General features: G+C 38.2%; 1 protein-coding gene across 5 annotated transcripts in view; it reads left to right on the top strand.

Moving 5' to 3' along the window:
- The window catches only part of RPN2 (ribophorin II), a 57991-nt gene that overhangs the window by 25451 nt on the left and 15547 nt on the right, over positions 1 to 16993 (top strand). For all 5 annotated transcript variants that reach the window (XM_041732649.1, XM_041732651.1, XM_041732650.1 and 2 more), the window contains exons 8-10: positions 687 to 805; positions 2933 to 3038; positions 16040 to 16131. In XM_041732649.1, the coding sequence (XP_041588583.1) occupies positions 687 to 805; positions 2933 to 3038; positions 16040 to 16131 (317 nt within the window). The remainder of the gene's footprint in view (positions 1 to 686; positions 806 to 2932; positions 3039 to 16039; positions 16132 to 16993) is intronic.

Raw genomic sequence — 16993 nt, 5'->3', positions numbered from 1 at the left:
TTCATCTCAAGTGGGTCATTTGTTGCCGTTGTTTGGAATCTTATGAAGCTAACACCTTCATAAGAAATTAGCATTTTATTTATGTCTAAACATTGGGGTTCCACAGAAGACAGTTCCATCAGTTCTATTTTGATGGCCTCTTCAGATATTCTCCTGAAAAAGTGCTATTGCCTCTCCTCTCCTTGCTTACAGTCATACCCTATCGGCAAAGGCTGGGGTGGGAAATAACCTGATTAACATAGTTCACTGTGAGTCTGAAGAGGGCAGCTAAGAGAGCAAAGTAGAAGTATTTGCTTTGTAGCTAGATAGGCTGGAGTTTGAGTCCTAGACCAACTACTTAACTGACCATGTGACCTCAGTTTCTTCATCTGTAGAGATTATGCCATCTCTCTCAGATGATTGATAAAGGAGGATGTATATTAAAGGGCCCATCCTCATCTGAAGAATAACTGTTGGACAAGATCATCTTTAAGGTCCTTCCTACCTCTAACGTTCTATAATCTATCCCAGTATTTTGTGTCTGATTCCTGAGAGATCTTAAGCCAAAACCAGTGACGATGTCCTGAAATAAGGTGTTTCTTCCCCTGCAGAGCTGGCTGGCTCCCTGTGGATAAAGCACCCCAGAAACAAAATTTTGTACTCCTTCAGCGTTTGTTCCTACAGATAATTTTAAATTTTATTTCTAGTTGCAGGTCACCAATGTTCTATCTCAGCCTCTGACTCAGGCCACTGTTAAACTAGAACATGCTAAATCTGTTGCTTCCAGAGCCACTGTCCTCCAGAAGACGTCTTTTACCCCTGTAGGGTAAGTCTTGAGCTTATTTTAATTTTTTTTAAAGATTTAATTCATTTATTTATTCATTTATTCATAAGAGACACAGAGAGAGAAAGAGAGAGAGAGAGAGAGACAGGCAGAGGGAGAAGCAGGCTCCATTCAGGGAGCCTGATGTGGTACTCCATCCCAGGTCTCCAGGATCAGGCCCTGGGCTGAAGGTGGCGCTAAACCGCTAAGCCACCCGGGCTGCCTTGAGCTTATTTTTGAAGGGTGCCAATAGACTTGTTTTGCCTTCAGCAAATTAATATAACCCAAATTAATATGGGCATTATGAAATATACCCAAACCAAATTTACCTAAACTTTGGTTAGGTAAATTTGACTTACTAATATCAAAATTCTATAGTTATATAAGAAAAGGATTTTTTTTAAAGATTTTTATTTATTTATTTATGAGAATACACAGAGAGGAGAGAGAGAGGCAGAGACACAGGCAGAAGGAGAAGCAGGCTCCATGCAAGGAGCCTGATGTGGGACTCGATCCCGGGTCTCCAGGATCACGCCCTGGGCTGAAGGCAGCGCTAAACCTCTGAGCCACCTGGGCTGCCCAAGAAAAGGATTTTTAAAAAGCTGAAAGAGGCCTCTGGCTGGCTTAGTCTTGATTTCAGGGTCATGAGTTCAAGCCCAATGTTGGGTGTAGAGATGACTAAAAAAATAATAAACTTAAAAACAATAAAACTAAAAGAATTTTTAGTTTTACTGTTACCTTCCCTATCTATTTCTAGTTGTCTCTGTCTTGTCATGGTGATGTAAGTAGCCAGTTTTAAATTTAAAACTGTATTCTTCTGATGTATGAGTAGTCCATGTTTATTGTGGAAAAAATACAAAACTATAGAGAAACCCAAAAAATAAAATATGAATCACCCATAACTCCACCACCTAGAGATAACTTCTGTTTATATTTTGTTATCTTTTATGTCAGCCTTTGTTCTATGCAAATAAATATATTTTGATTGAATTAGAATTATGTCTATAAAATGTCATGAATATTTCCCCCATAGGATTAAATAGGAGGTCTTTTTTTCATTTTTTTAAGATTTTTATTTATTTATTTGAGAGAGAGCATGAGAGAAAAAAGTGAGCAAGCACAAGCAGGGCCAGGAGGGGAAGGGAGGGCAGAGAGAGAGCCTGATGTCAGTGGAGCTTGATCCCATTACCCCAGGATCAAAACCTGAGCCTAAGGCAGATGCTTAATCCAGGCTCCCTTCAGTCTTATTTTTAATGGTTGTGTATTATTATATAAATTTTAGAAGAATTAAGGATCAATTTTTATATGAGACTTTGTTAAGTGTTAAATTGGTAAGCTAATGAGACCAGGAACTCTGAGTTTTAGAGAGAATATACATTTCTTTCTTTTTTCTTTATTTTATAAAGTAAGCTCTAGGTGCAACATGGGGCTTGAACTCCAGGCTATGAGCTCCAGAGTCTCATGTTCTACTGATTGAGCCAGCCAGATGCCCTGAGAATATGCATTTCCTAGACAATGATAAAGATACACAGGCAGTATGTGCAAATAAAAAGCAAAATCATCTTTAGGAACAATGAGTGGAATGGTAGAAGACATTTGGGATTTTGCTATGTACTTAGAATTAATTCTCTACCTTTTCTCTCCTTTAAAATAAAAGTTATTGATATTTTTATAAAAGTAAGATATGACATTTTTAGGAAATTCACAAAACACAGGAAACTAGGAATAATACAAAAAATTACCTACAATTATACTGCTCTACATCGACCTTTTTGAACATTTCTACTCTCTCTCTTTTTTTTTAAACATAATAGGGATCATACTGTAGACTGTTAAGCATTTAATTATGGAAGTCTACCAGGGGGAGGTGGGATTTTAGGAGCTGAGAGAAGAAAACAAAGGAGAAAAGACTTTAGAGACTTGAAAGAGGAGGTCCTTCAGATCTCTCTAAAGTTTTACCCACACCGTAATCTGTGGTTGAGCAGGAGGTTGCCCACCTGGGTGGAGAGTTGAAAAGTGACTATGTGGCATAGCCTGGGACTGTCTCAAGGATGGACATGTGTAGCCCATTTGTTACATTCATGACTTACCTACATGAGTTCTTGCTAACCGTGCTGTCCTTTTTAACAGGGATGTTTTTGAACTAAACTTCATGAATGTCAAATTTTCCAGTGGTTATTATGACTTCTCTGTCAAAGTGGAAGGTGACAACCGTTACATTGCAAATAGTGTAGAGGTAAGTGCTTTTCTTGTCATCACCATTAAACCCAAGGAAATGATCAAGTAGGCACACAGCATTAATCATCTGGTATACTGACTTCACTTTACAACCAAGTTAATGTGAATATGTTAAGAGAAGTGTAGGTTTAAACTATGCTTCGCCAAGAACTTGATTGTAGTGTGTTTCATTTGTAAGTTATTCATTTTATGATTTAGTATTACTATCTTACATAAAATTTAGGAAGTAGAAAAAATAAGAAATCATCTATAATTTCACCAAGACATCAGTATTCTTATTATGATGTCTTGTGTGATAGATCTTGATAGATGTAGAAAAGTGCTTAATGCTAATTAGCATCCAGTGACATAATGTAGTGAGGCTCTCTGGGTAAAGTACAAAAGAGTATCAGTAAGTTTCATAATGAATTGTGTTTCAGATGTTCAGCTACCTCTAGTTGTGTTGAAGATCCAAAATGGTTTTAAGGATGGAAAACTATACCTCATTTATCTGATACTTGGGATGTGAGATATTTCACAGTACTGGTTTTCCCAGCTAATTGAAGTATACCCCTGTGGCTTTCATTTTAATCTTTTTCATAGAAATTTATTTAAGATGAATTACATGTTTTCCTACTTTCTTAAACTCTGGGATATGATTTAACCATTTCTTATTCTAAATTAGAATCATTAGTACAAACCCTTTCCTGAAGGTCTATGACATGAGAAGCCTAGTTCTTTGCGCTTTTGCATACATTATTTTTGTATTACAGCAACCCTAAGATATGAATGGAGCCATCTTCATTGCAGATGAGACTCAAAGGGAAAGAGTTACTTGTCCAACGTCATCTAGCCTATGCTTGGGTGGATTCCCTGCCCAATATCAGTTTAGTTAGCATGTTAGCAAGTTGGCACTGGTGCATATACAGCTAGCATAGGGGCTGCAGAATTGTGTTCAGCTCCACCAGCTAGCCTTTTTATGATATTTTCTCTTTTCAGCTGTCATTTCTCAGTGCTTTTGCCACTATGTCTTTGCTATATTTACTTAATTAATTGTCATGCATTCTGTTGGATGAGGGGAACATGGAGTGGTCCCATTCCTTTCCTGAATAATTAGATATATGCTTTTTGGGAAACTTTTCTTCACTATTCAGGTGTCATTTTCCATTCAGTTTGCTTTTTTTTTTTTTTAAGTTTATTTTAATTTTTATTTTTTTAAGTAAATCTATTGCCCAACATGGGGCTCAAACTCATGGCCCTGAGATCAAGAATCACGTGCTCCACTGACAGCCAGCCAGGCACCCCTTGTTTTTTAAAAATTAACCTTTCTCATTTTGAAATAATTTTGATCTTAAATTACAAATATGGTATGAAGAGTTTTCGTATTAAATATGAAGGTTTTTGGGCAGCCCGGTTTGCTCAGTGGTTTAGCGCTGCCTTCAGCCCCAGGGTGTGATCCTGGAGACCTGGAATTGAGTCCTGCATCGGGCTCCCCGCGTGGAGCCTGCTTCTCCCTCTGCCTGTGTCTCTACCTCTCTCTCTCTCTCTCTCTCTGTGTGTGTCTCTCATGAATAAATAAATAAAATCTTTAAAAAAAAAAAGTATGAAGGTTTTAGGTTTTTTTCAGTATATGTTTTTAACTTTTTTAGAAAAGATTTTTCAAAAAAAAAAAAGAAAGAAAGAAAAGAAAAGATTTTTCATTTATTTATTTTTAAGAGAGAGCGCACAGAGGGGGAGACACAGAATCCCCAGGGTGAACAAAGAGCCCAACACAGGGCTCCATCCCAGGACTCCTGAGACCATGACCTGAGTTGAAGGCAGACGCTTAACCAACTGAACCAGCCAGATGCCCCAAGTTTTTAGGTTTTAAGGATAGAAAACTATGCCTCATTTATCTGATGCTTTGTGGTAATGGACTTAGCCAAGTAAAATAGTATGAAGAATGCTTTTTACCCAGAGCTTCCCCAAATGTAAATGTCTTATATAATTACCAGACCCAGGAAATTAACACTGATGCAATACTATTAACTAATTTATAGACTTTACTTCAAATTCCACTTGTCATCCTACTAATATCCCTATTCTGATCCAGGATTCAATCTAGGGTCACATGTCCCTCTAGCCTCCTCTAATTTAGGATAGTTTCTTTCATGACCTTGACACTTTTGAAGTACTCTCTGGTTAGTTTGTAGAATGTCCCTCACTCTGGGTTTGTCTGAATTTCTTCAAATTAAAATCAGTCCATGCATTTTTTTTTTTTTTTTTTTTTTGCAAGAATACTCCAAAAGTGGTGCTCTGTCCCTCTTCGTGCACTTTCTTAGGAAGTAGATGACATTGATGTGTCTCCCTGCTGGTGATGTTAACCTTGAGCACTCGGTTAAGGTGATGTCTGCTAGGTTTATCCACTGTAAAGTTGCTGTTTTCTGCTTTGTAATTTAGTCTGCAAATACCCTCATGATTTTGCCTGCCGCTGTTATTAATAGGTTGACTGCCAAAAGGTGGTTTTCTTTTTCTTTCATTCTTTCTACATTGATTAATTAGAATTCTGTAAGAAAAAGCTATTCCCCTCCCGACCCTGTCTTCATTTATTTATTTATTCAATTATTTATAACACTTTAGGTTCGTGGAAATTTATTTTACTCTGTAGGTTATGATCCTTTACTATCATTTATTTTGTTGCTCACATTATCCCAGATTTGACCTTTAGAAAGCTCCTCAAGTTGGCTCCTATGACACTCACTTTTTTTTTAAAAAAGGACAAGGCAGCTAGAAAGTTTGACCTTTTCAAAAGTGGGGCATTATTTAATGTAGGTAGATTAAACACTTATATTTAAAGTTTGTCATAAAGGAAGATATTTTCTGGAACTCTCATCTCTGCCTTTTCTCTACCTCATGTCTGACCTTTTTGGGCATGAGACATCTAATCGTAGTCCATTCACTAACACAAAATTTGGATAGATACTATTGTAGTATGCACCTTGAACCTTTAAAATCTATATTTGAATTTTAGCTTCCCTCATTAAGGGTCCTTATTTGCAACTGAACACGTTAAATGGCAAATGTTTCTTTCATTATTTCTTTAAAAAAATTTTTTTTTTTGCCTGAAAACCTTTTCTTCTACCTTTAGTCTTAATAACAACATATCCAGTTTAAGTGCCATACCCATAAAACACTTTTTTTTTTTTTAAGATTTTATTTATTTATTCATGAGAGACAGAGGGGGTTGGCAGAGAGACACAGGCAGAGGGGAGAGGCAGGCTCCATGCAGGGAGCCTGATGTGGGACTCAATCCCAGGACTCCAGGATCATACCCTGGGCTGAAGGCAGGCACTAAACCACTGAGCCACCCAGAGATCCTCTTTTTTTTTTTTTTTTTTTTTTAAGATTTAATTTATTTATTAGAGAAAGATGGAGCACTCATGTGCGTATACAAGTGTGGGGAAGGGCAGAGGGAGAAGATGACTCCCTGCTATGCAGAGAGTCCAATGCAGGACTCAGTTCCAGGACCCTGTGATCATAACCTGAGCCAAATGCAAATGCTTGACCAACTGAGCCGTGCAGGCCCCCCCCACACCACAGTCATTCTTAACCTCTTCTTTCCACTTCTGACTTCCAGTCAGTCACCAAGTCCTGTTGATTCCACCTTTGAATGGCTTTTGCATGACTCTTTGTTCTTCATTCCCTGTGTTGTGAGTTGGCTAGAGCTGTGTGTTCTCTATCTAGACTTGTAAGGGAGTTTCTAACTACAGGTGGCTCTTGATCTAAATGGGTTTAAACTGCACAGGTCCACTTAGATGGAGATTTTTCTGGCAAAGTACAGTACTTTAAATGTGTTTTTTCTTTCTTATGATTTTTATAATGATGTTTTCTTGTTTCTGGCTTTATTAGAATATAGCATATGATATGAATAACATACAAAATTATTTATCGACTATGTTGTCAGTAAAGCTTCTGGTCAACAGTAGGCTATTCGTAGTTAAGGTTTAGGCGAGTCAAAAGAATACATGGATTTTCGACTGCACTAAGTGGGAGTCAGTGCTTCTCACCTCCCATTGTTCAAGAGTCGCCTGTAATTTCATTGTCTTCAATTTCTGCCCCTTCCATTTAATTTTCCCTAAGTGTCACTGGAATGATAAAATTACATCGTTCCTCAGTTAAACATTTCTTTGATTCCCTGTTGCCTGTAAGTGAGTCTCACTTCCTGAGAATGGCTTAGAAGGTCCTCCACAAGGCACAGGCACATGTTTTAGTGTGGGTCTGTCCCCATCCCCTCAGTGCTAGCTGCTCCGGACTGCATCCTGGTCCTCAGATGTGCTTTACGTGCACATGTCTTTGGTTTTCAACTTTCAACTCCCCTTCATAAGAAAGGCTTTTCCCCTCTCTTGTTCATATCCTCAACTACTCATCCTGTAAGGTCTAGTTCAAATGTTTCTCCTTCTTCTGTGCTCCCATAGAACTTTATTTTTTAGTATGGACTAAAAAGTTTTTAGTATTTCAAATATACAGAAAAGAACAGAAAATAATGTAATGAATCCAAATGTACCTACAAGCCATTCTTTATCTCCTTCAAAACCCAACATTTTGATATATTTGTTCTATACCCCCCTTTTCTGGTAAAAAAATATTTCTATATTTCTGCTACACATATACATATTTTTATTATTTATTTATTTCATATACATATTTTTAAAAATATAATGCATTGATTGGCATCTTCTCAAAATTTGTATATTATGTTATATGCATCCTATTGCAATTTGCTTGTTCTCATTCAATTTTAATCTTATGACAGCCCCACTTATGCCTGTAGAATTAAAACTATATGCGTGTAGAATTAAAACTGTATGCGTACTGTGGATAATTGTCATGAAATTATCTTCCTTTTATGAGTGAATCAGAGTTTATTAATTCATTTTCCTGTTGTTGGACATTTAGATTTCCACTATTACAAACAAGGTGGATGTGAACATCTTAGTACATGTTTCCCTGTGTACATTTTGTTTATCTAGTGTGAAGTTGTGGGATCATTAGTTGTACTTATCTTCCACCTTTATTAGGTATTGCCAAATTGCTCTTCTCTTCATATTCTTATCAGTATTTAGTATTATGAATTTTTGATAATTTGATGGATATGAGATGGTGTTGTTTTTTCTTTTTAAGTTTTATTTATGTTTTTAGTAATGTCTGCACCCAATGTGGGGCTTGAACTCATGACCCTGAGATCAAGAGTCCCACCGATTGAGCCAGCTGGGCACTCAAAAATGGTGTCTTGTTTTAATGTTTTTCCTTGGTTACTAGTGAGATTGAGCATTTTTTGTTTATTGGCCTTTCAGCTTTACTTTTCTGTGAATTGTCTTTCTTTTGTCTGTTTTTCTTTTGGTTTGTTAGTCTTTTTATTATTGAGTTTTAGGAGCTGTTTATATTCTGGAAACTAACCCTTAGTTATAAGCATCAGATATCTTCCCTCAGTGTTGTTGCTTTATGGCATCTTTTGATGCACAAAAGTTATTTTCAGTGAAGCCTAATTTAACAGTGTTTTTGCCTAGATTGTTTGTGTTTCTTGTATCTTTATCACCTTGGAGTATTGTAGGACTTTTTAAAGATAATCTCTAGTATTTTCTTCTAATGATTTTTAAGGCTTTTTTCCTTTATATTTAGGGCTTCAGCGTACTTAAAGTTTATTTTTGTTGCTATAGTATTTTATATCCTGTCCATAATTGTTATTGCATTGTATTACCATTGTTTGCTTTTTCATTAGACTGGGGACTCCCTGTGAGTAGAGACCAAACCTTATTTTTTCATTTTAGAAGAAAAGGATGGAGTGGTATAAAGATGTTTCCGGAAAAAAAAAAAAAGATGCTTCCGTACATTCCTGAGCTGTTAGAACTATCATAGCTCATCTTTGAAGGGTGAGCTTTGTATCCTACACAAAATATCTTGGCTTTTTTTTTTTTGTTAATAATAGCTTTATTGAGGATATAATTTATATACCCATTAAAGTACGTATATTACAGTATTTTTAATATATATATTTTTAAAGATTTATATATTTATTTTAGAGAGAGAGAGAGCATGTGCATGCTCATATGGGAGCGGGGGCAGAGGGAGCAGGAGAGAGAGAATCTCAAGCAGACTCCATGCTGAGTGCCAAGCCCAACACAGGGCTCGATCCCAGCACCCTGAGATTATGACCTGAGCCAAAACCAAGAGTTGGCCACTTAACCAGTTGAGCTACCCAGGGGCCCCAGTGTTTTCAGTATATTTACAGAGTTGTGTAACCATCACCACAATCAAATTTCAGAGCACTTTTATCACCCCAGAAAACAATCCTATTTCTATACTAGACATTCTATAGGAATATATCCTCTTTCTGGTCCTGACAATTACTAATCTACTTTTTGTTTCTATAGTTTGCCTATTTGGGATATTTCATATAAATGGGGTCATATAATATGTAACATTTTGTGTCTGGCCCTGGCCCTTTTAATTAGTGTGTGTTTTGGGATCCCTGGGTGGCGCAGCGGTTTGGCGCCTGCCTTTGGCCCAGGGCACGATCCTGGAGACCCGGGATCGAATCCCACATCGGGCTCCCGGTGCATGGAGGCTGCTTCTCCCTTTGCCTATGTCTCTGCCTCTCTCTCTCTCTCTCGCTCTCTCTCTGTGACTATCATAAATAAATAAAAATTAAAAAAAAAAATTAGTGTGTGTTTTTTTTTTTTTTCTTCATGTTAGTTCATGTTGTAGCATGTTTGAGTACTTTATTCCTTTTATGGCTAATATTCCATTGTGTGGGTATACCACATTTTGTTTATCAGTTCATGGACATTTGGAGTTTTTCCATTCTTTTGGCTGTTATATATACATAATGCTGCTGTGAACATTCATGTACACATTTTTGTTTGAACATAGTTTTCAGTTATTTGAGGTGTATGCCTAGGAATGGAATGCTGGGTCATATGACAAATTCTGTTTAACTTTTTGAGGAACTGACAAACTGTTGCAAAGGAGCTGCACCATTTTACATTTCTACTAGTAAACTAATAAGGGTTCCAATTTCTCTATATCCTAATCAACACTTGTTATCTGTCTTTTTACTCTGGCCATCCTGAGTGGGAATGAAGTGGTCTCTCATTGAGATTTTGATTTGCATTTCCCTGATGGCTAATGATATTGAACATCTTTCCATGTGCTTATTGGTCATTTTATATTCTTGAGTTTTAAGAGTTCTTTATATATTCTGGATATAAGTCCCTTAATCAGTTACATGATTGGCATATATTTTCTCACAGTCTTGTAGGTTGTCTTTTTCCTTTGTTGAAATGCAAAGGATTTTAATTTTGATGAGGTTCAGTCTGTTTATTTTTCCTTCATTGCTTCTGCTTTAAGTGTCATATCTAGGAAACCATTATCTAATCTGTTATTAAAATTTACTCCTTTTATAGCTTTAGTTCTAACATTTAGGTTTCTGATTTATTCGGTGTTTTTTTTTTTTTTTTTTTTTAAGATTTTATTTATCTATTTGAGAGAGAAAGAGAGCAGAAGGGGGAGGCAGAAGGAGAGATAGACTCCTTGCTGAGCAGGGAGCCCAACCCAGGGCTCAATCCTGGGACTCTGGGATCATGACCTGAGCCGAAGGCAATAAGCAACTGAGTCACCCAGGTGCGTGCCCCTTGAGTTAGTTTTTGTATGTAGTGTGAGGAAGGGTTCCAGCTTCCTTCTTATGCCTGTGGAAATCCAATTGTTGCATGTGGCAATCCCAGCATCTTTTGTTAAAGACCATTCTTTCCCTATTGAATTGTCTTGACATCAAAAATCAGTTGACAATAAAGGCAAGGGTTAATTTCTAGACTTGCAGTTATATTCCATTAATCTTTTTTTTTATCCTTATACAAATGCTATGCTGTCTTGGTTACTGTAACAACTTGACTTTTTGTTGTTGTTGCTGTTTTTTAAGATTTTATTTATTCATGAGAGAGAGAGATAGAGGCAGAGACACAGGCAGAGGGAGAAGCAGGCTCCATGCAGGGAGCCCGATGTGGGACTCGATCTCAGGACTCCAGGATCACACCCCGGGCCGAAGGCAGGCACCAAACTGCTGCGCCACCCAGGGATCCCCCAACTTGGCTTTTTGTAACATTAAATCTGGTGTTTGTCCCAAGTGTTTCTGTGATTTTTGGAAAAATCATCTAACTGCAAAATAGCAGAAATGACTAATAGCTGTTATGCAATGATAATAAGCCCCAACTGAGGCCATCGCTGTCCTTCTTTCCAGTGATGAAGTAAGCATTACAAAATGTCTCCTTCATTATGTTATAGCTTTATGCATGCAGGGGTGTGTGTGTGTGTGTGTGTTCTGACCTCTGTCACATATGCAACTTTACTTTGTAATTTCAGTAATAGTCACACTTAGAGCCTCAGAGGAGGTCAGCAGGTCCTGTTTACTCTCCTGAGAGATGCTTTGACATTGGTCAGAGTGCATTAATGGTGGTTTGGTGTGGAAGGCCTGTAATAGCACTCATTGACATTGGACTTGTTGTCAGGGGAAACATGGGTTTTTGAAGCTGTCATTAGCATTAATTGCCCCTAATGCACCATCGTTTTTGACAGTAATGAGCTAAACAGGGGGGTTATTACTCTCAGCAGAAAGACTGCATTTCCTGGTGTTAAAACATTTTTTGAAGTGTATGTGGCACGCAGCACAGGCAGAGAAAGGACTAGTATGATTCAGTGTAAATCAGGCTTAGCTGCATTTAAAGTGGCTAAATAAGTCCCTTTCCTGTTATAAAAACTAATCCTGAAGTGTTAGTATGAAGGAAGAAGCAGCTAACCCATGGGGATCCTACTTTGAAGTCTTTACAACACAGCTTTGAAAAAAGTTACAATAATTTTTTATTTCTTAATTTGCTTTAAAAGAGTAGCATAAAAATGCTTTTCTTTTCAGTGTTTCCAGAGACCCATTTGTAGTAAGATTTTAGGAGCAGAAGGACTTATTTTAAACTGTTCCCCATTCAAGAACAGCCCTACAGTGTTTCTCTGCAACAAAGAAAACTTTAACTTAGGGAGCCTTTTAGGATTAAGGCTAAGAGCAAACCCAAATGACTTGAGTTTACTGCAATTTGCCCTTTTGTCACTTAGGTGTCTGTATTGTCTGAGAATGCTTATAATGTCTCTAGAACAAACACAGTTGCATCTTGATTAGCGGCTTTAGCGACCATGTTATTGTTGAAAGTTTATAGTCAGAAAAAAAAAAAAAAAGGAAGTTTATAGTCAGGATTCTAATTAAAAACCCAGAAAGTTGATGGCTTTTCTATCATTATGATTAGGATACACTGACGAGCCTTACACAAATCTTTAAACACCTGTCTTTATATACCCATCTATTGAAGGAACAGTGATTGTATTTATTTATTTATTTATTTATTTATTTATTTATTTATTTACTTATTTATTTATCAATCAACGATTTTATTTATTTATTCATGAGAGACACAGACTGAGAGAAAGAGACAGACACAGGCAGAGGGAAAAGCAGGCTCCATGCAGGAAGCCCAATGTGGGGCTTGATCCCAGGACCTCAGGATCACACCCTGGGCTGAAGGCAGGCACTAAACCACTGAGGCACCCAGGGATCTCCTATTGGGATCTCCTATTTTAAATACAAAATGTGTAAAGAAGAAAGTGTATGGCCCTCAGCCTCATTGCTCAGATAATCCCTGGTTTTTCAAAAAAAGGAGTAAAATATGCATGTAGTTTTAAAAAATTCAAAGGGTAAAAAGGCTTATAATGAAATGTAAGAGCCTTCTCTCATCCCTTCAATCCAGCTTCTCTCAGAGGAATCCATTTCTAACAGTTAACTGTACATTTTAAGAAAAAGAAGGATGTGTATGTTGATAAATGTATATCCTTTCTTTTTTACCTAAAAGGGATTATTCAATAAACAGCTATATTCTTGCTCTTGTCACAGAGTAGAGGCTCCCAGCTTTCCCTTTCGGGGTCTTCTCGACTTGATGGCTTACACCAATCCTCTGCCACTCCTCTGCCATAATTCACCTGGTTGCCTAGACTCCATGACAGACAGTGCTGTTAAATATAATTCTGTCAGTGGATGGTTGTGTATTCAAAAGTAGGTGATCATATATCTGTATCTGTCTGTAGACATTGGCCTTGTCCTTTTTAATTATTCCATGGTATTTCATAGTGTATTCATGTAACTAGTCTCCTGTTTATGGACATTTAGATGGGACAGTGATTTTCAGACCACATTTATAGATTTTTTTTCAGGATTTTATTTATTTATTCATGAGAGACACAGAGAGAGAGAGGCAGAGACATAGGCAGAGGGAGAAGCAGACTGTCCACAGGGAGCCTGATATGGGACTCGATCCTCGGACCTGGGGTCACACCCTGAGCCAAAGGCAGACATTCAACCACTGAGCCACCCAGGCATCCCACATTTACGGACTAAATGAGTAGTGAGCCAATAAGAGAATGAGTCAAAGAGGTGAAGAAGGAGTTATTTGGTTAATGTTGATGAAGATTGCAGAGTAGTTAACTATGAAGACAGATTGTTTCTATAGTGTGGGATACTGTGAAACTCCTACCTCTCCCCAAAATGAAGGACTGCCAAGCCCTCCTACTACTAATCTCTTGCTCCCTGACCAAGGACTACCCCCAGGCCGACTTAGGTCCCAGTTCCTTCTCAGGTTCTTTTGTAGCATTTTGAATATCCCTCCCATTAAAGTGGCAGCCTGGTTTGTTAAAATTTAGCTTTGCATATATACTTCCCTTTAGGACGAGATTGTGTGTCTTGCCATTTCTGTATATTCCCTGCACCTACATGCTCTAGATGCTGTAGGGGGATGTAGAGAAAGTGACCTTAGTGGGGTGTCTTGATAAACATCAGTAGCCTAATCACAGCTCTTTGGCTGTTTCTTTGCTTGAGCCTTCCACTCTAGTTTTCTTTCAATGGCATCAAGTGCTTCCCACATTGGATTTTATACAGCAGAGTTCACTGGTTCTGAGCCCTTTTTGAGTTGTGAAGCTGTTTGCTCAGCACAGAACCCAAAGAGCTGAAGGAGAGGCTCCCAGCTCTTATCTTGTGGATTTATTCAACTGGATGGCCATCTATTTCCCTTGTCTACCACCATGATTCACCCAGTAGTTTAGACTCGGTTACAGGCAGTGCTGCTGAATTCTGCCAATAGGTGGCTGTATATTCAAAAGTAGATGGCAATAATATCCATACAGCCTCTGGTGATAAATCTTTTACATTCAGTTTTTTTGTTTGCTTTTTAAGTAAAATAGAATATCCGTATTCAATCTGGTAATTGAGGCTGTTGTCACAAAATAGTTATTATGGAGGTAGAGGAGAAAGCTGTTAAAAGAAATTACTTAATAGCTATCTTTATCCCTTTTTAATTTTTCTCCTTGGCCCTTGATTTGGGGCTGTCACACCTTGATAGTGCATTTTAGCAAAATGCCAAAGCCATCCTTCAATTACTTGCCCAGTCTTCTATCTCTATTCCTTGATCCTGACTTAGGCTATAAACCAGTAAGGATTTGGTAAGGATTTCCTTAAGCATTACATACAAGCTTATCAAATACTTGCAAGTCTTATGGATATGTTTGAACGTAAAAAGTGCCTTGGGTTTTTGTAATTTGCTCGTTAAAACTTAGATTTTAGATAAGAAATTTCCCATGAATAAACTTTCAGAATGTTTTCTTCCTCTTGGAATTTTACACTTATTTTACTATAATTTTTTAAAAGTTCTTGTTTATTGTGTTGGCTAGCTCCTTTTTGTGAAAATATTTATAAGGCATGCATAGAATTCAAACACTAAATGTCAAGATGGACTAGTTTGTGCTTTTTTTTTTTTTTTAAAGATTTATTTATTTATTCATGATAGACACATAGAGAGAGAGAGGTGGAGACACAGGCAGAGGGAGAAGCAGACTCCATGCAGGGAGCTCGATGTGGGACTCGATCCCGGGACTCCAGGATCGCGCCCTGGGCCGAAGGCAGGCGCTAAACTGCTGAGCCCCCAGGGATCCCCTAGTTTGTGCTTTTGTCAAACTCCCAAGTCTCAGTAGCTTAGGACAGCAGAAGTTCCTTTTTTTGCCCATGCCAGGTATCTTAGTTTGTCAATAAGAGGCTCAGCTTCATGCCGTCCTTACTCCAGAACCGGAGCTGAAGGATTAAGCTTCTCTCTGCACATTGTCTATGTCCATGTCAGAGGAAAGGAGAGAATCACCTGCTGACTCTTGAAGTTTCCATTGCGGAGGTGGGGTGGGGTGGGGGGATTGCTTACGTTCCTTTGGCCAAAGCGAGTCACGGAGCCACACCATACTCTAGGGGGACAGGGAGGTATGACCCTAGTACGTTTTCAGAGGGAAAACCAGATGTACCTGGTGAACTGTGTGAATGACACCGTGGCTTCTGAGGCCTTCACGGGCAAATCTACAGTACTGCTTGGCACAGACTAAGTGTTGCTGGGCAGCTGGAGAGCAAGGTGCCCGAGAGTACAGGTCCTGACTCAGAGTGCCTGAGTTTACTAGCCATCTAAACCTGAGCGAGTCTTTATCTTTTTAATCTTTAATTTCCTCATCTGAAATAGCACTACCTTAGAGGATTGTGAGGATTAAATGAAATCATCGTTATAAAGCCCATGTCTCTCACATAGCAAACAATATCTGTCCTTAGAATTGAGTACTTGTCAATTTGAATTATTGGAAGGTCACCGCTCACAGGTTTCCCCCTTATTTATTTTAAAGGGCACATGAAAAAAATCTGTTTTGTTTTCCTCTTTCAGTATATAAGATCCAACCAAAGCCAAAGAAGAAAAGAAGGGATAAGAATCAGGGAGTTGCTTTTAAGCCTTGTGATAGGAGAGGTGGAAATCCTGCCTGGCTGAGTCAGTTTTACTAAAATCATTGAAGACTCCTATTATAGAATCACCTTTGTGAGGAAAACTTGGATATGCCTGTTAATTCCTGGTGATTTTCTTATCTGTCCCACTCTAGCTCAGAGTCAAGATCTCCACTGAAGTTGGCATCACGAATGTTGATCTCTCCACTGTGGATAAGGATCAGAGCATTGCACCCAAAACCACTCGGTAGGTGGGGTGCCTTCTCGGCACAGGGGGAGCCGAGGTTTGCGCTGAAAGGAACATGCCCAGGCACTGAGCCTCTCCCAATGCTGTTTCTATGTGAGCAGTGACCCAGCCTCCACCCTCAATTAAAGAAGCTCTAGTTTGCTGGCACTGTGCCGAGCAGATTAGGGGGTTATCTGTACTGGTGGTTAGTCCACAATGGAATAGGTAGCATCTGAGTCCAAATCAGCTATGCCACCACATACAGTATTGAGTTCAGGTGACTTTTCTTTTCTTTTCTTTTCTTTTCTTTTCTTTTCTTTTCTTTTCTTTTCTTTTCTTTTCTTTTCTTTCTTTTCTTTTCTTTTCTTTTCTTTTTTTCTTTTCTTCTTTTCTTTTCTTTCTTTTTCTTTTCTTCTTTTCTTTTCTTTCTTTTCTTTTCTTTTCTTTTCTTTTCTTTTCTTTTCTTTTCTTTTCTTTTCTTTCTTTCTTTCGACAGGACTGTCAATGAAGGAAGCAGTGTGTTTATATTTTGGTATAATCTCCTTATCATCAGTCTTGAGTCTGCTTTTAGTGGCCTCATGACAACTCTCTTTGGCCCACGGTGGGTCTGAAATTGGCTGGAGGTCCTTAGAGCTGAGATGGCAGATACCTAGTACTAGGACTGTGAATTCCTTTCTCAAGTTCATGCTAATCAGTCAGCATTTGTTTCTGCTGAACTAGGAATTTTGTTGTTATTGTTGTTTTGTTTTTGTTTTGTTTTGTTTTTGGAATCGTTTTTAGCACAGACTTCTAGGTGACCATTGGCAGTTGATCAGAGGGGGCTGGAGCACTGTATGAAGTCTGTTTGTCTGCTCTCTCCCAGATTCTTGTTTTTGGAAGGGCC

The sequence above is a fragment of the Vulpes lagopus genome, chromosome 18, assembly GCF_018345385.1.
Source record: "Vulpes lagopus strain Blue_001 chromosome 18, ASM1834538v1, whole genome shotgun sequence".
NCBI lineage: Eukaryota > Metazoa > Chordata > Mammalia > Carnivora > Canidae > Vulpes > Vulpes lagopus.
The sequence above is the reverse complement of the archived record's forward strand: the minus strand, read 5'-3'. Positions and strand labels throughout refer to the sequence as shown.